This window comes from Amblyraja radiata, chromosome 9 (assembly GCF_010909765.2).
Source record: "Amblyraja radiata isolate CabotCenter1 chromosome 9, sAmbRad1.1.pri, whole genome shotgun sequence".
In the NCBI taxonomy this organism is placed as follows: domain Eukaryota; kingdom Metazoa; phylum Chordata; class Chondrichthyes; order Rajiformes; family Rajidae; genus Amblyraja; species Amblyraja radiata.
This window is the reverse complement of record NC_045964.1, coordinates 31912843-31936576: the sequence shown is the minus strand read 5'-3', so window position 1 is coordinate 31936576 and position 23734 is coordinate 31912843. Positions and strand designations below refer to the sequence as shown.

General features: G+C 39.9%; 1 protein-coding gene across 4 annotated transcripts in view; it reads left to right on the top strand.

Annotated features, from left to right (window-relative positions):
• strn3 (striatin 3) overlaps window positions 1–23734 on the top strand; it is a 139175-nt gene that overhangs the window by 79911 nt on the left and 35530 nt on the right. The window contains exons 6-9 of one of the 4 annotated variants that reach the window (XM_033026992.1): window positions 453–618; window positions 1183–1318; window positions 4153–4263; window positions 16821–16961. In XM_033026992.1, coding sequence (XP_032882883.1) covers window positions 453–618; window positions 1183–1318; window positions 4153–4263; window positions 16821–16961 — 554 coding nt within the window. The remainder of the gene's footprint in view (window positions 1–452; window positions 619–1182; window positions 1319–4152; window positions 4264–16820; window positions 16962–23734) is intronic. The other 3 variants (XM_033026993.1, XM_033026994.1, XM_033026995.1) reach the window with 3 other exon arrangements.

Below are 23734 nucleotides of genomic sequence, written 5' to 3'. Positions count from 1 at the left end.
AGCTAAAAGTTAAAATTGAAGCTGTACAATAACTATTATTTTATATGCCGTTGGTTTTATTTTTGTACATTTGCTTCTAATAAATAAAATAAATAAAAAAATAAATACTAGACCAAGTGGGACCCGTTAGGTCCCGTCCCCTTAAAATAGCCTGAACACAATCTCAGTTGTTAATGAACACAGATTAATTTGATCAAAATGGAGTATTTCCTGTGGAATGAAGTCGCTCTACTGTTGGGGGAGGGCGAGGGTGAAAAACGGATTAAAACCGTGAGGTGGTTTTAGTGCAATAAAGTCAATCCTGATTGCGAAGGCAAAGTATTCACAGATAAATCTCAATGAATATGAATATTGTATATTGAAGACATGTAAGTTGTTTTGTAAAGTTAATTTCTGAATATCAATGCTCTCTTTAGATCATGCTATTTTTTTCTATACTCTTCAATATATAGGAATGCAGGAGATAAGCCAAGAGGTGGCTTAGCTGAGACTGTTCTTGAAACATTTAATTTCCTAGAAAATACAGATGATGACAGTGATGATGATGAAGAAGAAGGTGAAATGACAGAAGATAACACAGACAGCAAAGAAAAGCACAGAATAAACAAGAAGCATAAAGTAAATATTCAGATATGTTGTACCAGTATCTTTGAGGGACTTCATACAACTTCCTAAAGAATAATAATACATCATGTGAAACGTTAAGCAACAGTAAAGATTGTTTCTTGTTTTGCAACAGTATTTTACCTCATAACATTTTAAATAATTTATTGAAATATGACACAAAGTTGCACTGTTACTCAAAGGTCTACACAAAAAATATGTTTTGTAGTTAATTGGGAAGATATAAGAAAACAGCAGTAGTCAAATCATAATTTGTTATAAAACAGCAGTAATCTATTCATAATTTACTATACCGCTTTGGAACATTATTTTGATCATTCTCCTGTGTGAGTATTGTGGTCCTGAAATAGCACTTTTGTTTTCCAAACTTGGAACATTTTTGTGACGTGTAACTTTGATTGAGATCTAACAAGATATTTTCAAAATTATTTGTTTTAATTAAAAAAAACAATTGTAAAGCTCTTGAACAGTATCAGCTAACCATTTCAAGTTGAGGAGCATTTGACTGGAGAAGATACCAACAGTGATTTAAAAATGATCAATTTTTGGAACTTCTAGATCGGTAACGAAGGGCTAGCTACTGACTTGCCTGATGACACTGAAGAAGCTTTGAAAGAATTTGATTTCTTAGTAACAGCTGAAGATGGTGAAGGAGCTGGGGAAGCTAGAAGCTCTGGGGATGGAACAGAATGGGGTAAGAACATCTAAAGACAAATTACACACGCAGGCCAATTCATTGCATGTGATTTGGTATTTGTTGATGTTTATTGAGTTCTGATGAGTCTTCTGACAATGTTACCATTGGTTTTGCGACAATATATCTTAAGAATTAGTTTAATGTAATCTGATGTGATTGAACTTATTATCTCTGTCACATGCAAATAGTTCTAGTTTTATTTCTCTAGAAAGAAATTGAGATTGTGTTTGAGGCAGAGGGATTAGCATTTGTCCTCCATTATTAATATTTTTTATCCGTAGTTACAAGTATTCATCAGTCTCGTGAAGTGGGATTCCTCCATCATAAGATCAGCAATATGGATTCAGTTTTATAGTTCCTCAAGTAATGGTGTAGTTTTCCCATGTGTATCAATGATCTGGGCAAGATTGTGCCTTAGATTAATAGGTGATATGTGATGACCATCTACAGGAAGAGAGAGTCTAACCTGCGTATGACATTCAATGCTATTTCTGTCCTAAAATGCCTAAATTCGTGGCGTTGTGGGTTTACAGTCGCTATTATGCCAGATCAGCCACATAACTATTGTAACTGAGTAGGGCAAATTATGGATTAAGATCCTCCAAAGCTTTCCCAATATCTACTAGGAACCTCCACTCAGGAGTATGATGGCATACTCACCATAGGCTGAAAGGGTGAAACTGCAACAATACTGGATACCAACCAAGTCTTGCATTTTTGACTAGGATCTGTATTAGCCTTTTGTCAATACTTGGCTAATATCCTGAAAATGAACAAATTTCATCATGGGAATGCTTTGGCCACGTGGATCGCAATTGCACAGCCCACAACCTCTATGAGGGTAACCCAGTAAATAAGCAGTGATTGCCAATCGTGCCCTTGAATCCCATGTCCTGAACATGTTTCAAGGTTTGTTTCTCTGATTACTCGGTTGATTTGAAATAAGCTGCTGTCTGTTCTGATAAATGCATTTTCGAGAACAATAAGTTCCTTGCAGGTGATGCTGCAAGTTTGTGTTAAGCATGTATTAATGTTGTGCCTTGACCCTGGTACTTCATTCTGCATGTTTTCCCTTGTGATTAAAGGATGTTCCACAATTCTATAACATATTACTTTTCTCAGCAGATCTCTCCCTGCTATCCTGTTGTTAATAATTCACCTTACACAAAGTCTCTTGAAATAAAATATTCAGTGTGTATTTTTGGCATAATTCAGTTGGTTTAGATTTTTTTTAAATAATCATACTAAAAAATAAATGGTCAGATTAGAAAATATAAGAAAATCCCTGGATTATTTCCAAAAATATTCTATATTATTTTTTTATATTTGATTACTTGTCCAACTAAATCGAATTAGTTTGGTTCTGAACTTCTCCCCTCATAATAATTGTTCAAAACTGTGAGTGGCATGATAAACTTCAGCCAGTGTCGCTGACTACCATTCCGAGATTTTTAGATATTTTGGTTTTGGTTATTTATTAGAAAGCTCCAAGTTTTGTTTTAGTTGAAATAGATTGGACCAAAAAAAAATCTGAAAAAAGTGAATTTTAGCTTTTTATCCAAAAAACTTTAAATTTCTCTTTGTGTTTTTCTACTTTTAAGATTTTTCCTGTCTACACTCATTTTCTTTACCCCCTTACTTAATACTTAAATAATATTTTGTCAGTAAGCAGTTGTTTATATTGGGGATGACTGAATTGTGAAATCTGCCATGAAGACAATAAAAAGATAAGGGCATAGAATTGAGGGGTTATATTGAGCCAGAGCCGCCATTTAATGATATTGTGGTTGAATGTCGATATCATCTCCAAATCCCTGCTCACTCTTTTACCCTGAACCGCCACATCCTCTATTAATAGAGCGGTACAGTGGCGCAGCGGTAGAGTTGCTATGTTGCAGTGCCAGAGACCGGGTTCGATCCTGAATACCGCTGCTGTCTGTACGGACTTTATACATTCTGTGACCGTGTGGGTTTCCTCCCACACTCCAAAGACATACAGGTTTGTAGGTTAATAGTGTAGGGGATGATTGTTGGTCAGTGCGGACTTGGTGGGCTGAAGGGCCTGTTTCCGTGTTTTATCTTTAAAGTCTAAAGTCTACATTTGCCAAATACAATTGAATGGATTGCTTTGAATAGGTCCAGAAAATTTAACACATATTAAACACTTGAACTCTGAATAGTTTTTCTTCTGTTATTTTCTTTGCTTATCTAGTTACTAATATATTCTTGTTATCTGGGTTTGGAGCATTTGTGTAATTGGCCTCTTGCAGGGGTTATCAATGTCAAGAATGGGCTTTGACTATAAAACATTTTTGTGCCATCAATAAGCAACTTAGTAAAAGGATAAAACAAATCCAGAAAAAATGCAATTTAGAAGTCATGTCAAAAGATAATAAATTTGATATATTGATGAAACTAATCTGTGGCCATTTATTCAATAAACAGGCAATCACCAGAGTAATCAAATTAAAGAAAGCTATTCCTGATCTTTGCACATGTTGATATAGACATTGAGTGAATTTGTTAGTAGGGAGAACCCTTGTAGTTTTGCTGTCTAATTTATTGCTTGTAAGGATTTTGTAAAAATGCAGGCTGCATTGGTGCTTTGCAATATTGGATAAGATGGTGTGGAACTGCTCTAACTATGTTCACATTGACCATTAAGATAGGGTTTATAACAAAAAAAATAATTTGCTTGCAAATGTTTTGTTAACACTTAAAATTGTTAAAAACGTGTGTAATTATTCGTTGGTTATGTTTTAAACCACTAATCTTCATGAATTAGCAGCAATGATTGGCTGATCTTTCTTTTAATGATGTGCTGCATGTAGACAAAGATGACTTCTCCCCATCTTCGGAGATTTGGGCTGTAGACAAGGGACTAATAAATAAACTGAAGGAAGAGTACATGAAGGAACGGAAGGGCAAGAAGGGGGTCAAGAGTAAGTGCAGATGATTATTAACCATATAGTGCAACTTTTTCTATAGACATAAACTTGTTCTACTCTCATTTGTTTTTCATTTGTCCAAAACTTTGTTTTTCATTAGCTTCCTTTCTATTTGCTCATTATTTTTCTTTAACTCTGACGCTATAGATTGGGGGTGCAACGAACATCGATTAGTTGGGTTAGAATTTGTGATTTGGAAGTCATAGTCTGAGAGTACAATTATATCTGTGGTTCAAACCTTTAGAAAATAATGCATTTTCAAATTTCTATCATGATAATAAATTGCTCATAAACTGAGATTCCCTTTGTGTTAGGCAGAACCAGTTGGTGAGATGGGTCAATTTAAATGGATTTACTTCTGAAGTGATACATTTGTGCCGTATAAGTAAACAGCTGTTTCAGAAAGTTCATGAATGTTGTTTGAAAGCTAAAGTATTCAATTTAATGATTGGTAAATAATGATCGTTCGGGATATTGCAAATCAAATTACCGATTTTGTCTTTTAACAAACAAAATATAAACTCATTTATCTTAGGATAAAGTTTTGAAATGCTGCACATGCCACATTGTAACTAACATTGCACGTTAAATATTTCAAACTGCATGAATGTCATACAAACAAAATAGAAGCGCATGTATACTGGTTAAGTTTTGCAAATCTTTTTTAGTAATGGATGCATGTGCATGAAATAATATTTTTATCAAGGTAATTAAAGTCAACTTTCTTTAATATTTGATGTTAATTTAAGATCAAATCTTAAAATACTCAATAAGATGCAATGGAGTAAGCGGTGGAAGAATTGGTAATGGAGCCTCAAAGCCCACTATATTTTTGATTTTGTTATTTGCTGCAGTATTAACTGAAAATAAGATTTTGGATTTTGTTTCTTCATGTAGAACTGGACCAGGGTGAAATGAGGAAAAAGGTAGTTCTGGACCTTTTAATTAAGGTTTAATTTTAGGAATGTAATTTGAAAGACGACCCATCAATACAGTATTGCTCAATTTTTAACAAATGAAATATAGATTTGAAATTCAAAAATAATTTGCCTCTGTCAATAGCGTCAATTGCCGTTTATTTGGTTAGGTTCAGGCAGGTTTAGTTCCAGGTGAAGAAGGTTCTGAATTAGGCTTATGCTGCTATGAGTATCCAGACATGCATTCCAAATCCACAAATGCTCGACATCCTATATAAGCAGTTTGAGATCACAGTACAAGCGAACAAGCGAACAAACATAGTTACAAAACTGAATACAGTTGTGACAAAGGTGAGATAAATTTAATTCCCAGGAACAATGCATAGGTTGTGGGAAAACACAAGATGTTCAATGACTCTGAACCTGATCGTTTCTATTAGTTATTATAAGATAATCTTTGATAAATAGAATTCAAAGAAGATGATAAAGACTAATTAAGTGCTTACTACTCTATATTGACATAAAAGTTTGGATGTATTTGCACTAGATTCTTTAATGCTGTTCCTTTGCAAAGTTGTGCAACTGCCTTTTTAAGTCTAGGTTTCCTCAGTCATTGCACCATATCTTTTTTCAATCTTCTGCCATTAATACTCTGGAAGATGTACAGAGTGGATAGCAGCGGTGGGTTTTTTCTGATTGCTGATTTTTCGTGCCACAATACCAGGCTTCACTGTCTAGTGAAATTAAAATTGAAGTTTAGCAGCAATAACATAATTGCTTTTTTATGCTTTGGCACATTGGTACATGAACATAATGTTAACTTTGTGATGTATCATTAATAGAATGAGGCATGATAAATCTAATTTGGACAATTGCCATTCCTCCATTTTGCACAAGTCCAACAAATTGATGGAATAGACTTTTGACTGCTATCAAACAGTTTTGGTTTATTATTGTCAAGTTACAATGAAAAGTTCTGTATTGCTTGCTCTGCAGGCAAATCCTACCATTCATGTGTACAATCATACTATGCATGAGAAAACATGCAGTGTCAAAGAGAAAGGAAACAGTGCAGAATATAATGTCACAGCTACGACAAAGTGCAGATCGAAATAAGATTAAAGGACCTCAGTGAGGTAATTTTGGAGATAGGGAATTCGTCCTTGGCATATGAAAGATCCATGCAAGAGTCTGATACAGTAGGTAAGAAGCTGTTCTTAAATTTGGGGGAATGTGTTTTCAAGCTTTTGTATCTTCTGCCTGACGAGATGGGAGAAGAGAGAATGAACAGAGTGAGTGGTCCTTGATTATGTTGGCTGCTTTCCCAAGGCAGCATGATAGTAGATTTTGTCGATAGAGGAAGGCTGGTTTGTGTGATGAACAGGGCTGCAAGCACAACTATGCAATTTATTGCGATCTTGGGCAGAGCAGTTGCCATGTGAAGCATCCAGATAGTTTTCTGTGCTTTCTGTGAAGCATCTGTAGAATTTGGAATGAACCACTGGCAACATGCTGAATTTTCCTTGTCTACTGAGGCAGTTGAGCCATCGGTGTACTTTCTTGTAGCATCACTGTGATTGGACTGGGAACAATTGTTGGTTATATTTTCACAAAGGCACGTGAAGCTCTCGACCATCTCCACTTCAGCACCATTGATGCATTCTGGGGTGTGTACTCCCCAGCTTCCTGAATTCCATGATCATCACTTTCATTTTGCTGGTTAGTGACCAGCTCCATTGTATTGTTTCTCATTGTTAATCTCACCGGTGTTGTTTGTTTTTTTTTGCTGAGAAACTTGCTCCCTACACTGGGTCCAAACATGAAGAAAAGAGCCAAATTTTGCAGGTGGAGACGTTGATGAAGGCAATATTTCACCGAGGGTAGCATCGTGTTAGGTCTGAAGTCCACAGGAATTGAGGAGAAAGCTCGTTGGTTGAATCATGTCTCAGACAAAGAAAAATGGTTGTGGTTGTTCATGAATTATCTTCACAGCCCCAGGTTATCATTTAAGGAGCTACAGAGTCAAAACAATTTGTAATTGGTTCATTAATGGCCTTCCATTATGAGGTCAGAAGTGAAGATGGTTGGTTGATAAATGCACAATATTTAATTCAATTTGCAGCTCAGAAAACGAACCAATGTATGATTGCACGCATCAAGACTTAGACAAAATGCAGGCATGGTATAATAAGTGGCAAGTAATATTTGCTAAATTCAACTGTCCGGTAAAGACCATCTCAAGCAAGTCAGAGTTGCTGAGTCTCCCACCATCAACATTCAGGTTGTTATTATTGACCAGAAACTTAACTGGACTTGCCGTCCAATTATTGTGGCTACAAAAACAACCTGGAGACTGCGTATCGCATGGCAAACGACTGGCTTGATTATGCAAACCTTTCCACCTACAAAACACAAGATGAATGTATTGGAATGTCCTCCACTTGCCAGCGTAAGTGCATCTGCAGGGACATCATAGCATTCAAGGCAAAGCAGCCCATTTGTTTGGCACTCAAATCCACCAGTCAGAACAGCCACTGCCTCCACATCAGGCACTCTGTGGCTACAGAGAGCACTGACTTCAAAATGCAATGCAGCAATCTGCTAAGACTCCTATTTCACCACATCCTACACCCACAATCACTACCGGCATGAATGTAAAGAATACGAGATGCGCAATTTATAGGTTTACCTCAAAGTTGTGCACTTTCTTGATTGAGAAAAATGTTATAGTCCCTTCATCATCGGTCTAAATCCTTGAAATGAAAGCTCAATAACTTAGTAATCATCTCTTTCATTTCGCTGGTCAATGACCAGTTCTTTCATATGGTTTATCATTGTTAATCTCACAGGTGTTTCGCAGGTGAGGTACATTGATATTAAGGTCATGAATGTAGCATTGTGTGAGAACTAAAGTCTGTAGGAATTGAGGAATTCCTTGCAGGTTCAAACATGTTTCAGACAAACAAAAATTGTGTAATGTCCTTCTATAACTGAAACACAATAACATAAATTGAAAATTAGTATTTAGAACATAGAACAGTACAGCACAGGAACACTCCCATCACCTCACAATGTCTGTGCCGAACTTGATGACAAGACACATTTTACTTACCTGCACAAATCTATTTCTGTCCATTCTCTATATATCTATGTGACTATGCAAAAGTTTCTTAAATAAACGTCACTAACGTATCTGCCTCCGTCACCACCTCTGGCAGTGCGTTCCAGGCACCTGTGTAATAAAAAAAACGTGCCTCGTCCATCTCCTTTAAATTTTGCTCTCACCTTAAACCTATGCCCTCTATCTATGCCTCTCATTATATACATCTCTCAGGTCTCTCCTCAGCTTCCAAATCTGTCCAACCTCTCCTTGTAGCTAATAGCCTTGAATCCAGATATCATTCTGGTAAACTCCTCTGCCCCCTTTCCAGAGTCTCCACATCCTCCCTGTATTGGCGAGCCCACAACTGAATGCAGTACTCAAAATGCCGCGTAACCAAGGCCTATAAAGATAGATTGTGACTTCCTGACAAGTACCCAATGCTTCCACCAATGAAGGTAAATATACCATATGCCTGTTTTACCACTTATCGATTACCTTCATCACCTCCTCAAAATACTCGATCAAGATAGTTTGACACAGCCTGCTGTGTACAAAGCTATGCCGGTTGACCCTAGTTAACATTCTCTTCCAAATGCGAGTAAATCCAATCACAAGGAATCCTCGCCAATAACTTCCCTACCACTGACATGAAGCTTGCGGACCTATAACTCCCTGAATTCTCTCTACTTCCCTTTTTAAACAAAGGAACAATATTCTTCCAGTCCTCCGGGACCCGCCTGATGCTAGAGATTTCATGATTGTCTGATTTACCAGCACTGCAAATTGAAATTTAACAGAAATAAATTATTTATTTGCAAGGACATCCAAAGTTAATCTTAAGAAATTCAGTTGGAAAGGTATAATACAGCAATTTTTATTGATGCATAGCTACAAAGCAGTTGGAAACTCAATTCAGCATTATATACTATCTTTAAGAATAGTATTTGTGGGGGGAGGGGTGGGGGGAAGAAATAGTTTACAGGCATAAGTAGCCATGCAGATTTAGAATAAAATCCCTTTGGTGGTTAAAGGTAAGTGGTAGTGAAGATTTTTTGGATAACATTAAAAAAAAAAGACTTGAGGCCAAGTTTGAGAGTTGCGGGGGGGGGGGGGGGGGGGCTACGGCGTCTCACACACACACACACACACACTAACCACCTCCCCCCGCCCCCCCACACACACACACACACACACACACACACACACACACACACACACTAACCACTGACGCATAGCCCCCACCTCGCGGGCGTGTCTAGAGAGGGGGGCAGAGACAGAGAGTGGGGCAGAGATAGAGGGGGGTGGAGGGAGGGGAATGGAGAGGGTAGGGAGGGTGGAGAGGGGGGTAGAGGGAGGGAGAGGAGGGTGAGAGGGGGGGGAGAAAAGGGTAAGGGGGGAGAGAGAGAGGGGGAAGGGGGAGGGGGGGAAGGGGGAGGGGGGGGGGAGGGAAAGAGCGGACTTGAACTTGGTGAGCGAGCGGCGCGGACACTGAGCGATCGGGGCCGACTGCGAGCGGGGGGCGGGCCTTGGGAGCACTCGGGACCTCAGAAGCCCAACCAAATTACTGCGTGTTCAGCAACTTAAATCCAGAGCCCGGGGGGGGGGGGGGGAGGCGGACAGCCGGCCGAGTGTGAGTCGACTGCGAGCGGGCGGCGACCAGATGACTGCGAGTCGGGGGGGGGGGGGGGACGTAACTTGAAGCGCGTGGAAAACAGATAACGGCCGCAGTGTTCTAGAACTTGAAGGAGCCCAGCGGAGCGTGCAGCACGACCTGAGCAGCAGTTTAAAAACGCTAAGTGACAAATTTAAAGAAGTGAAAGTTAAGAAGCCAAGAGGTACAGAAGACAGAACCGGGGTGATGTCACTCCCAACAGCAGGCAGGCAGATCCATTGTGACAGCGCGAGCAGAAGCAAGCAGAGCCGTTGTGACGTCATCAGCGAGACCATCCCGTTTATTTACCAAGTTATTTGAACATTTTGAACATTCTCATAAATAACTCGGGGAAAAAATGCATCAAATTTTCAGATGAGGCGATTTTTTACATCATGGCGTAAATCTCTATCGGAATAAGTAAAAATGTCACCGTTAGCGTGTCGTGTTTTCGAGGTGATGTGAATCACAGACGAACAAATAAACACACATACAAATACACAAATAAATACACACACATCCAATATCAGAGTTTTATAAGTATAGAGATAGACACAAAAAGCTGGAGTAGCTCGGCGGGTCAGACAACATCTCTGCTAAGGAATAGGTGACGTTTTGGGTCGAGACCCTTCTTCAGACTGAGTCAGAGGAAAGGGAAACGAGAGAGAAAGATGGTGGTACAGAGAGTTATAGAACAAATGAATGAAAGATATGCAAAAAAGTAACGATGATAAAGGGAATAGTAGCTGTGGGCTAGTTGAAAACAAGTTATAAACAATGGAACTCTCCAGGATAGCAGTGAAACTAGTACAACAACTCGGGTAGGGGAGGGATGGAGAGAGATGGGATGCAAGGGTTACTTGAAATTAGAGAAATCAATTTTCATACTGCTGGGTTGTAAGTTGCCCAAATGAAATATGATGTGTTGGTACTCCAATTTGCATTTGGCTTCACTGACAATAGAGGAGGCCCAGGATGGAAAGGTAAATATGGGAAGGGGAGTTAAAATGTTTCACGACCGGGAGATCAGGCGGACTGAGCGAAGGTGTTCAGCGAAACAATTGACCAGTCTATGTTTGGTCTCACCAATGTACAAGAGTCCGCACCTGGAACAATGGATACAGTAGATGATATTGGAGGAGGTGAAAATGAGCATTTGCCAAACCTGAAAGGACTGTCGGGGTCCCTGGATAGATAGTCGAGGGAGGAGGTATAGGGATAGTTGTTGCATCTCCTGCAGTTGCAGGGTAAGTTACCTGGGGAAGGGGTGGTTTGGGTGAGAAGAGTTAACCAGGTAGTTGTGGAGGGATCAGTCTCTGCGCAAACGGAAAGGGATAGAGATGGGGAGATGTGACTCATGGTGGGATCCTGTTAGAGATAGCAAAAATGTCGGAGGATTATGTGTTGTGTGTGACGGCTGTTGGGGTGAAAGGTAAGGACTAGGGGGAGGAAGAGCAAGAGTGGAGCTGCGGGGTACCGAGGAGACGCATGTGAGGGCCTCATCTATGATAGAAGAGAGGAATCACGTTCCCTAAAGACTGAGGATATCTCTGATGTTCTCGTATGGAACACCTCACCTTGGGCGCAGACTTCTCCATCCTACCCCCCCTGGTCTAATTCCAACCGACCTATGTCCAAGATACTTCACACGCCATTCTTCCCTCTAATGACTTCCATTTTCAAGGCTCCACTCCCTCATCTTTACTATGAACGTTCAGTCGTTCTACACCTCCATCCCCCACCAGCAAGTCATTAGTCTTCAGTATCACAAATATAACTATATCAAGTCAAAATAGTTCCAAAGTCACATTGACCATTGGGGTGCCTTTAAACAAGTTCCTTCATTCTTTTGTCCTTAGACAGTTATTACTGCTACATAAATATTTAAAAGTCAATTATGCATTCATAATCCTTTAGACAAAAGGAATAGAGACAAATACAATGAGGTCATTATCCCTGTAAATTTTCCATGCAGGTCATAGAATCGTACAGCATGGCAATGGGAACTTCGGCCCAACTTTCCCATGACACCATGATCTCTACTAGTCCAACCTGTCTACGCTTGGCCATATCCCTCTAAACCTTTCCTATACATTTATCTGTCCGAAAGTCTTTTAAATGTTGTTATGGTACCTGCCTCAACTAACACTTCTGCTAGCTATCTACGAAGAGAACATGGACTATATGTTCCCAGGTTGTAATTGAAGACTAAATGTTCAGCAAGGAACTGCAGATACTGGTTTAAACCGAAGATGGACACAAAAAGCTGGAGTAACTCAGAGGGTCAGGGGAAAAGGAAACGAGATATAGACGGTGATGTAGGACAAATTAATGAAAGATATGCAAAAAGCAATGATGATCAAGGAAAGATGGAGCCCACAATGGTCCATTGTTGACTGTGGGGCAGGTGATAACGAGCTATATGACTGAAACACCTTAGGAACTTGACCCAAAACATCACCTATTCCTTTTCTCCAGAGATGCTGCCTGACCTGCTGTGTTACACCAGCTTTTTGTGTCTATTTTGCAGTTGAAGACTGCCATTCTTGTCCTCTTCAGCACTTTTGGTTTGTAGGAAGATGGTCTATGTGTCTATTGGAAGTGGCGGCGCTGGGGACGGCTGCGGCTTGCCTGCAGTCCGTTTGTCTTTTACTTTTTTGTGTTGTTTTTTTCGTTTTGTCTAGTTACGTTTTTGTTTTTTTAGGTTGTGTTTATGTGGGGGGGGGGGGTGGGGGGTGAAACGGGGCTTGCTGTCTCTCCCTTCGGGGGAATACGACCTTTTTGTCGTATCCCCCTTCTCTGCCTCGTCTACGCTGAGGCCTAATGGCAGAGCTGGCGACCTCGGGACTCTGGAGGCAGCTGACAGGACTCGCCCTGGGCTCGCTCCCGTGAGGGTGGCCCAGCCCGGGACTGGAACTGCGCTCTCGTGAGAGCGGCCTGGCGAGGGGCTGAGAGACTCTCCCGTGAGGGGCTGTGGCGCTCCCGTCGGAGTGGCCCAGCCCAAGGGAGAACGGCGCTCCCGTCGGAGTGGCCCAGCCCAAGGGAGAACGGCACTCCCGTCGGAGTGGCCCAGCCCGAGGGAGAACGGCACTCCCGTCGGAGTGGCCCAGCCCGAGGGAGAACGGCACTCCCGTCGGAGTGGCCCAGCCCAAGGGAGAACGGTACTCACATGAGGGCGATCCGGCTCGGGGCTGGAATGGTGCTCCGGTGGCTGGGACGGCGTTCTGGCGGCGGTGACCTGAGTCCGGGGTTCAGCCGCGGGCCAGCAGCTGCGTGTGCTGGACTGGAGGGCGGCAGCTTCGACCACCCCCGGGCCGCGGTGTTTGAACAGGCCCGTTTGCGGGGTTCGGTGAGCCGCGGGACTGTTTGTGCCATCGCCCGGTGGGGAATCGCCTCAGCGCAGAGGGAGAAGAGGAGGGAAGAGACAGTAACCCTAAGATTTTTTGCCTCCACCACAGTGAGGAGGTGCTTGGAGGATACACTGTGGTGGATGTTAATTTGTGTTTATTGTTGTTTATTATTGTATGATTGTATGTATGACTGCAGGCACGAAATTTCGTTCAGACCGTAAGGTCTGAATGACAATAAAGGTATTCAATTCAATTCAATTGTTCCAGTGCCTACTTTTGGATTATTTAATTGTCCATATACCACAAACCAAGATTAGTCCAGCAAAAGTATACTTCAAATTAGTAATAATTTTCCCACTAAAGCAAAAAAGTTACATTGTTTTTTAAGCTTGAACTCTGAAATTGCTGAATTAGGAGTAATTTATTTTCAAAATGGCATCATTGTTAGGGGATAGCCAGCACTATTTAACCTGTGTTTAGATCTTGGACCATGTGTTGTAGTTTGGAAATAAATTGCAATGATTAATACGTGCAATGTCAGATTAAAAATAATGATTAATAATTGAATATAAATAGAACTACAAGGACTTTTTTTTCAAACTTTGGCTTAGAATGTAATTTTCCTGAGGAACATAAATAGTTGGATGATTCCTGTGTAAGAAACCTATTTGTCAATATGGCACATTTCAAAGCACTTTATTGGAATTGCTATTCATCTATTGAATACTACACTCTTATGCTGTGTGGTTTTATTTGTAACAAATTGTTATCTTTTATCTGTTCAAGATGCTGACTTGCTGAAATAAGCATTATTCTTAGATGAGATGAATAGTTTCAACGTACTTGTTCAAGAGAGGATATGTGTATCAGGTTTATATCTGACATACACATATTTACTTTGGATGGAGAGTTGCAGGATAATCCTGCAATTCCACTTTTCTCCACAACCAGCACGTCAGTAGACATCATTAGTAACATTTCAAACACTGACCAGTTGAAATTAATTGACTCGTGCAAAAATGTCCATATGGATATATCCTAATATTTTTGGTTTTAACATATATCAGGTGTCAATGGAAGAGCTACAATGGCAATTAGTTTTATATTCACTTGCAATTGTTTTGTGAAACACATTGTTTTGTAAGGAGTTTTACTTGGCTTCTATATCTTAAGTGGCAGAACAAAGCAGACAATCTCAATGATTGATCAATTCATTGGGTCATAAGGTCATATGTGATAGGAACAGAATCAGGCCATTCCGCCCATCAAGTCGACTCTGCCATTCAATCATGGCTGATCTATCTCTCCCTCCTAACCCCATTCTCCTGCCTTCTCCCCATAATCGCTGACACCCGTATTAATCAAGAATCTCTGCCTTAAAAATATCCATTGACTCGGCCTCCACAGCCTTCTGTAGCAAAAAATTCCACAGATTCACCACCCTCTGACTTAAGAAATTTCTCCTCATCTCCTTCCTAAGGGAACGTCCTTTAATTCTGAGGCTATGACCTCTGGTCCTAGACTCGCCCACTAGTGGAAATATCCTCTCCACATCCACTTTATCTAGGCCTTTCACGATTCGGTAAGTTTCAATGAGGTCCCGTCATCCTTCTAAACTCCAGCGAGTACAGGCCCAGTGCCGTCAAATACTCATGTTAACCCACTCATTCCTGGGATCATGCCTATAAACCTCATCAGGACCCTGTTCCGAGGCAGCATTTCCTTTTTAGATATGGCTCCAAATGCGGCCTGACCGGCACCTAAAAGAACCGCAGCATTACATCCCTGTTTTTGTATTCTTGTCCTCTTGAAATACATGTTAGCATTGTGTTACCCATGGGAAGTATTCTTGTATGCTTAGTCCTTGGAAGAGAATATTGCTTCCTGTGATACATACATAGGAAATGTTTCATTTGTCAGATTAGTCTAGATTGGAACTTGATGGCTGTTGTAGACCTGGTGGGTTGAAAGGCTTGTTTGTGTTTGTATGACCTGGCTAAAATCGATATGCACTTTGCCTGGAAGCAAGAACTTAATGTTCAATAAAAGACACCCCAAAGTGTGCTTGAATTATAGTCTGACTATGTTTTAAAAAGAGAAGATGTAAAGTTCCTAAAGGCTTGCAAGTGTGTTTTAGCTGTAACATATAGTATGACATTTCATATGGTTTTGAGAGGCTGTGTGTGAAGAATGAATGCTACCTAATATGTATGCATTCTCTCTTAACAGTTGATAAGATTCCACAGGGTGACTCAAATGTTACCATTTATCTGAACAGGCCATTAAACTATCTTTTGTTTGCCTTGTATGGAATGTTTCTTCCTTTAAACCCTGTTTATAGATGATTTGTTTCATGATCCTTCCAGCAATGTCTTGTTCTTTACCGTCTACCAGTTTGTTTCACACTAAACTGAAGCTGGAAGCAGCAACACTGAATATGGAAATACCGCTGCTTACTATGCATTTGCACACAACTATTTACTATGCTGTCTTTGGACGTTCTGCTGATCATTTCTAAGTAAGAAAATCTTTTGCACTTAAGTCCATTCCTCTATTTGTTGGTGCTTGAACTCCTTGAGTCTATGTTTGGACCTTACTCTTCAGTTAACTGACAGTGCTTTCTTGGAGTGTGAGGATATATTGGATATATCAGATGGTCCCATGACCGATTTGAATTAAGAGCACTTCCACATCTTTGTACAAAAGTTATTTGTACAAATTCCTCTGGCCTTTGAAGAATCCTAAGATGGAAGCTAATTCCATAAATTGACTATAAGACATTACACTCAACTTCTAGATCATGAGGTAGTCTGATGCAAAATTAACAACATGGAAGACTTGCCATGGAGGATTGGCATTACCCTGGTGAGTAATTGTTATTTTGAGAAATATAATTTATGCTAGCCTTGCTCTTTCATCAAGTTTGCTGTGATGAAATATCTAGGTATAGAAGAAAGAAAGGGAAAGATGAATAGTTGCTTCATGTTTTGCTCCTGTTATTTGTATGGTGAGACATTCTTTGGTGTAACTCAGAACATATTAAATAAAATCATCATGACAGAAGCTGATCAAGTCAAGTCTTGCGACCCTAAAATTGAAGTCCTAGTTGGTTGCACCCCTAGAGTAAAGTCTTAACCTTTTCATCTTTGTTTTCTCCATTCATGTTGCTCAAATAAATTGTTCCTTTTTTTCCTTTCAAAGCATAATCAATGAACTCTTATTTCTATAGCTGAACCTAATGACTTTTCTTTACTTGACACAGTAACATAATGACTTTTTAATAACTTTAAAATTGTGCATACTGAATTTCTATAATGTGATGTACAGATTAATGCGACAATTGTTTAACGATGCCTGAGTATGGATTCATGTATGAAACATTATTTAGACTGGACTGCTTTAGCAAGAGTTAGAGTGAATCTATGTTTAATTTGACCATCAGAACAGAGAGATGTAGTCATAGTACCTATTTTACACAAGCAAGAATGTAAATATGTGACTGAACAGTTTGTAATGGCTTTCATTTACAGGGGTAAACAGGTCAAAACTTCAGGATATGATTGCAGATCTTAGAGATGATGAGCTGCCTCATATGCCATCTGGAACCATGATTCAGTCTAGGCCAATCCCTTCCAGACTGGCTGATCATGACAGCTCAAGAGCAGAAGAAGGTATCATTAAAATTGTTACTGTGTCTCCCTATTCAGCTGTCAGTATTTTGTGTTGGTATCTTCTTTTCATTCCAACATAATTGTGTTAGCGAACATATCCATCAGTTTTAATCTGTTAAGGAAAAGTAGATTTCTTTTCATGTGAGAATCTGAAAAAAAATAAAGAGGTTAGTTAACCACACGGTTCCCTGCTCCAGTTTCTAACTAAATCAACAAACATTTAACATTGCAACCCATCAATATTCCTAAATAGAAATAGCATTTCTCCATTTCTTCCTGTTATCACGTGGAGTTTTGCTATTTTGTGTTATGATACAGGTGGTCAGTGATTAGATCATAGAAAAGATTATTGCAGTTGGTAGAAAGGAATTTCAGTTGGCTGAGTGGTTGTTGAACGCTGCATGAATACGTTTCAAGCCTTCATTAATTTCTATTGTGACTTCACATTTTGAGTTTTCCAACATGGTTTGCAACTTAGTTCATAATTTCATATAATCCACATTGGAATGTTCTGAAGGGGGTGTTGATGCAAGACCATTTTAGCGCTGCCTTAAATGAACACTGCGTTATTGATATTGAATTGTCAAGTTAGCGAAATGCTGAAACATTGCAGTCTGATGTAACAGTGCCACATTTTGAAAAGGAGTGGAGGTGGTGGGATGAGAATTGTGCATTCCATGTTAATGGGACTTCATTCTATTCCATAATCATCTTTACCCACAGCAAATGTTTCGTGTGGATCTAGGGAAGTTAAATGAGAACAAAAATCATTCAGGTTTGTCTTTTCGGTAGATTAACCCATAATTAACTTTCTCTTCTCCAGTTGGACAGAGTCAAGGAGCATTTGCTTATTAAGTTAAATGTACATCTAAATTACTTGTCAATTCTAATTGTTTTGGAGACATGTTGATTTGCATGCAAATAGCAGTAAAACAAAAGACCAGCTAATCTGTTTCTCAAGGGTGTTGATTTGAGAGATAAATATTATTGGGTTAAGAAACACTCACTCAATGAATGGTTTCATTTAATGCGATTTCTCATTTAATCCAGGCTTCAATTGCTCCAAGAAAGAGAAGCAAACTCATTTGGATGTTGTGTTTCAAATATAGACCCATGAAAACAAGTCTCTGATCAGGTTCATTGGAACAAAGCTTGGAAATTAACTAGCTGCAACAAATTCCCAGGCATCTGAACCCTTCCATCTGGTAATAATGATTATTGGATGAATGACCAGCTTGCATTTGTAAGTTTGCAGATTGACACAAAAAGCTGGAGTAACTCAGAGGGTCAGAGTTACTCCAGCTCTGGAGAATAAGAATAGGTAATGTTTGCAATTTGCTTTTAATTTACTGCATCTGCAATGGGAGGAGATTGGACTTTAGAAATATTGTGTGGAAACAGGCCCTTTGGCGACTGGCGATCACCTGTACACTACCGATTGAGCTTCTGGAGCTAAAAAAAAGAGGCCAGTTTCTAACTACCTTACTTATCATCTAAAGCAAAAGTTTATTGTACTTTCCATGATATGAACGTTTTCATAATAACTGGTTCAATAGGAACTTAAAGCAAAAGAAAGAGAGCTGCTGGAGGGAGTCAGCATCTGTGGTGGGTAATGGAGGGTCATCAATTCTGATTGCGACTCTTATCTGGACTGATGAAAGATCTCAACCTGAAATGGTGGTGTTCCTTTTAATCTGCTGAATTGCTCCAGCAGCTCCCCTTTTATTGCTCTAGATTCCAGCAAGGCCCTTTACACTCAATGCCTGACCAATGAAAGCAAGCACACCACACACATTATTTGTCACTCTAGCTACTTGTGTTGCTATTTTTAGAGAGCTATAGTCTTGCTGAATGTCTTGCTGAACTTTGCATATGCATTTTTTAAATCAATTTTACCATGGTTCATTATTTTATTTCTCTGATCATTGCTATTAAATTGGAAGGCAGAGATTGAATATAAAAACAAATGTCAGGAGCTGCATGCATCATATTGAAAATGAGGCTGTAATTAAGGCTAGACATCCCTAGAAGCAATGGATTATATTGGAGTTATTCAGCTTGCCATATCCAGTCATGAATGATGGTTGATAATTAAACAATATTGGCAGGAGCTGGCACTGAAAATCTCCATCTTCAAAGAATATGGTGTACAGCATGATGGTGCAAAAGACAAATCTAAAGCGTTTCCAACCATTTTCAGACAAAAAATGGTTTGTGTATGATCCACCCAACTCTCCATTTGATGTAGGAACCATATAAAAAAAAACGCATAAGGACCCTTCAAGAAGGTTTTTTTTTTAGAAGTGCAATTATATCTTGCATCCCTGAAATGAATTGAAAATAATAATTCAAATCCTTGAGTGGGACTTGTCATTATTTTATCAATGCTAACACAAAGGTTTATGCTGCACTGACTTAAACTTTGATAGTTTGATGAGACATTTTCAAATATTTTACCCTCGACACTTTAATATTTTATTGTTACAAATGTCCCTACACCATTGAATTATGTAGCAATATAGTTTCCAATAATCAACCTAGTAAGAAAATTATTAGTCTGGAAAAATATTCTAGGACTTATGAACACCAGAACTGGCTTTTAAACATACTTGCGGATTTTAGTCAATGTGTGTGAATTTGGTCTTATGAGCTTTTCAATTTTTAGCAATATTGTTTATTCTTTTGGTAAAGAAGTGACAATATTAAATTTCCAGGTTGCCTTTTTAATTAGATTTCCATCATGTTTTACTTCAATTTCTGGAAGAGGTCTCTTTATAACTCAGTTGCGTATGTATTAAGATTGAGCAGTACTTTCAAACTGCTTCAATATATAACTTTTAAAGTATATGTCTCATGGGACTTAATTCCAAAGTATCATACATTTTTTAAAGTTTTAGTTAAAGATGGCGGATGTGCAGGAGTGGGCGCCGTCTGTGTATGGCAGCCTGCTCGCAGTCCGTCTCTTCACCTTTTTTTAATTTTAAGTCCTGTCATAAAATGTCATAAAATGTTAGTTGGAGGTCTTTTATGTGGTGGGTTGGGGGAGGAAGGGGGAAACTTTTATTTCTTAGTCCCCTACCTGGTCGGAGAGGCAGCATCCCTCCGAGCTGCTTCTTCGCCCCGTCCTCGCGGCCTACCATCGAGAATGTAGCGGCGTTTCCTGTCGGGACCGGCCAGGACTACAGCTTCGGCGGCGGCGCAGCGCTGGGACACCATCATGGAGCGGGTGATGCCTTACCGGGTCGCCGTGCGGTAAGCTCCGGAGCGCTGTGGCCGCCGACCTCCCAACATCACGGAGCTGTGGCTGCGGGCGTCCGGCCGCGGGCGGCGCTGGATTTGGAGCACCGCGGTGCCTGGGATCGAGTTCGCCGGGGTCGGAGCTCCAACTGGCGCGGCCTGAGGGCTACGAATGCCCCGGTCTCCGGGGAGAAGGCAGCCGCTCCAGACTTTCCAAGCTGCTGAGGAATGTTTCACCCGACGCCGGAGTTCCATCTTCACAGCAAGAGGGCCCTGAAAATTATCGGACTGGCTGCAAGGCCACAAATGGGCCCTGACCTCGGGTGTTTCACAGAGGAAGAGGACTTAACTTTCTGGTGCCTTTCCCCACAGTGGAAATTTTTGATTCTGCTGTGGGGGGACGTTTGTGTTGAATCTCTATAATGTGTTGTGTCCATTTTCTTTATTTTTTTAACTTTTTTCTATGGTTTGTATGGAAACTTATTATCTATTTTATGTAAAGCACTTTGGTGTCAATGCGAGTTGACTTAAAACGTGCTATATAAATAAAACTTACTTACTTACTTACTAGTAATATTCTCATTAGATGCTGTGTTAAGAAATGTATTTCTTATGGTCAATATGATTGTGTACTGGAAGTTGAACTGAGGATAGCTGATTCCATTTAATGGTCCTTGTTTGAAAAGGTAAATGCTACTGCTATACAGACAGTTCAGAAACAAGATCCTTCTATAATTAACTTGTTAATGCTACTTATTTACAAGATTTATCTTGGGGTTTGTGATCCACAGCACCGTCTGTGGGGATTTAAAAGTGTGATATTGAAGATTGCTCGATCATTCAAAGTATGTAAAGCAGGTTCTTTTGTTCAGATGACCACTTGCACAAGTTTGTGTCAATGGTTTTTACGTTGACATTCAGGTGGCTATAAATGTAAATTCTTGCGTTACATAATATGGTTGTGCATAGTACAATTCTTTCAGTTCCTCCGGTTAAAATTTTCTTTTTCACTTTGCCCGTCTCATTTTGAGATCTGTTTCTGTGGCAGTGGCGAAATGTTAAGTATCTGATCCAAGTGATCCTTGCATATACGATTTGAATATTATCATAAATCTTAGGTGCACTTACAAAAGACAATTTTTTTCTGAGTGACTCCCATAGTGGACTTTGCAATAGTTTGGATCAGGACTTTCCATCTAGTCATAATAATATGTTGTACATGAAGCATAACAACAAAATTATCTCATGTGCAGTGAAGACTGTGATCTGGCTTGTATATTTGTCCTAGATTCGAGAAGATGAACTGAAACTGCAGTATGTTGAGGGTAATGGAAAGTCAAGAACCAAACTTAAGTTTGACTTTAAAGGACTGAATGGAGTACAGTTATTATTATTCATTATGGTTATTATTCCTTGTGAGGAGAGAAAAAAAATTCAGCCCCTCACATCTTCTAACTTCACATTGTAAATTGCAGTTCGTATAACTGTTTGGCTTTTAAAAAAGAGTTTTCTTGTTTTGTTTTCATTCCAGGTTTCTACTCAATTTAATAGAAAACCAAAATAACCCTGCAATAAATCTTTGAAGATAAGTTTATTGAACTCTATACTCAAGCTGATATAATATACATGGTACATCATTCAATCAATTCAACATTATTCATTCAGATACCTTTATTAGCTGAGACATTATATGTAAGAGTAAAAAAGGTTGGCTGAGAATGTTTAAAACAAGTTAGCCAATACCTAGAGCACTGCATAACTCTGCTCACCCTGTTATGGAAGGATTCAATATAGTGAAGGAAGAGAAGAGATTTGGAAGAATGTTCCCAAGACTGAAGTAATTTTGCTGCAAAGTGTATTTGGATAGGTTGGTGCTGTTTTCTTTGGAACAGAAGAGAACAAGAGAAGCTTTAATTGTATGCAAAATTATGTGGTATCTAAAAGGATTGAATAATAAAAGACTTTCAGTCGTATGACAATACATTTAAGGTAATTGTTTGGATGAGAAAATAGTTGAAAAAACTGTTCAAATAGATAATGCTGTGTTCTCCACGAGGGAATAGCAGAGGTAGAAAACTGCTTTTAAAAAAGTGTATTGATATGGTCTTGACTGCTAAATCTTCAATTCTGCACACAAGAACTGGAATATTGGATTAGGCGGAATAGGTCTTTGTAACCACAGACAAGATGGCTAAATGGCCTCCTGTGTCATACATTTCTGTGGTTCTATGAACAGCTATTTTGTTTATGGGAGGGAAGGGAATAATTGACAAGGGAGTTACGGAGGGAGCGGTCTTTGCGGAAGGCAGACCTTCCCTCCCTCCCGTACCGTTCCTTCCCTTCCCTCCCGTACCACCCCCTCCCCGGGCACTTTCCGTTGCAACCGCATGAGATGCAACACTTGTCCCTTTACCTCACCCTCGACTCCATTCAAGGACCCAAGCAGTAGTTCCAGGTGCGACAGAGGTTCACCTGCATCTCCTCCAACCTCATCTATTGCATCCGCTGCTCTAGATGTCAGCTGATCTACATCGGTGAGACCAAGCGGAGGCTGGGCGATCGTTTTGCCGAACACCTCCGCTCGGTCCGCAATAACCAACCTGACCTCCCAGTGGCTCAGCACTTCAACTCCCCCTCCATTCCCCATCCGACCTCTCTGTCCTGGGTCTCCTCCATGGCCAGAGCGAGCACACCGGAAATTGGAGGAACAGCACCTCATATTCCGCTTGGGGATTCTGCATCCTGGTGGCATGAACATTGAATTCTCCCAATTTTGGTAGCCCTTGCTGTCTCCTCCCCTTCCTCAGCCCTCGGGCTGTCTCCTCCCATCCCTCTGCCCTCGGGCTCCTCCTCCTCCTTTTTCCTTTCTTCTCCCCGCCACCCCCCATTAGCCTGAAGAAGGGTTTCGACCCGAAACATTGCCTATTTCCTTCGCTCCATAGATGCTGCTGCACCCGCTGAGTTTCTCCAGCATTTTTGTGTACCTTCGATTTTCCAGCATCTGCAGTTCCTTCTTAAACAAGCTATTTTGTCCAGTTTGAATCAATGTACCTACTTCCAGTAATGTGTTGTATGTTTTCTGGTTTCTTGCATGTTTTATGGATTTAATCACGTGTCTGTTGTAGTTATACTTGATCTAATAGCAATTGTTTTTTTTTGCTTTTTGGATAATATTCAAAAATAATTGAAATGATGTACGTTCATTTACAAGAGCTTGATGGGATTATTGTCCATTGCTATGACTGACTTTCTAATAGGCATCATTAGATGATAATTAACTAAAAAGTATGTAACTACAAGAATTCCTAGTATTTTTTCTGTCTATTTGCTTATATAACTGAGATCCATATAGATCCAGAATCAACCCCGACGTTATGATTCTGCAAGTTATCATGTCATACAAGTATTATCTTTATTTTCAAGATCATAGCAAAATCATTACAGATTTCTTGAAAGAGCATCACACATCTTTTTTGGAAAACCATAATTGCATTGATGCATCTTTTTAAGTTGCCACCCTATAAAGATTTTGCAGC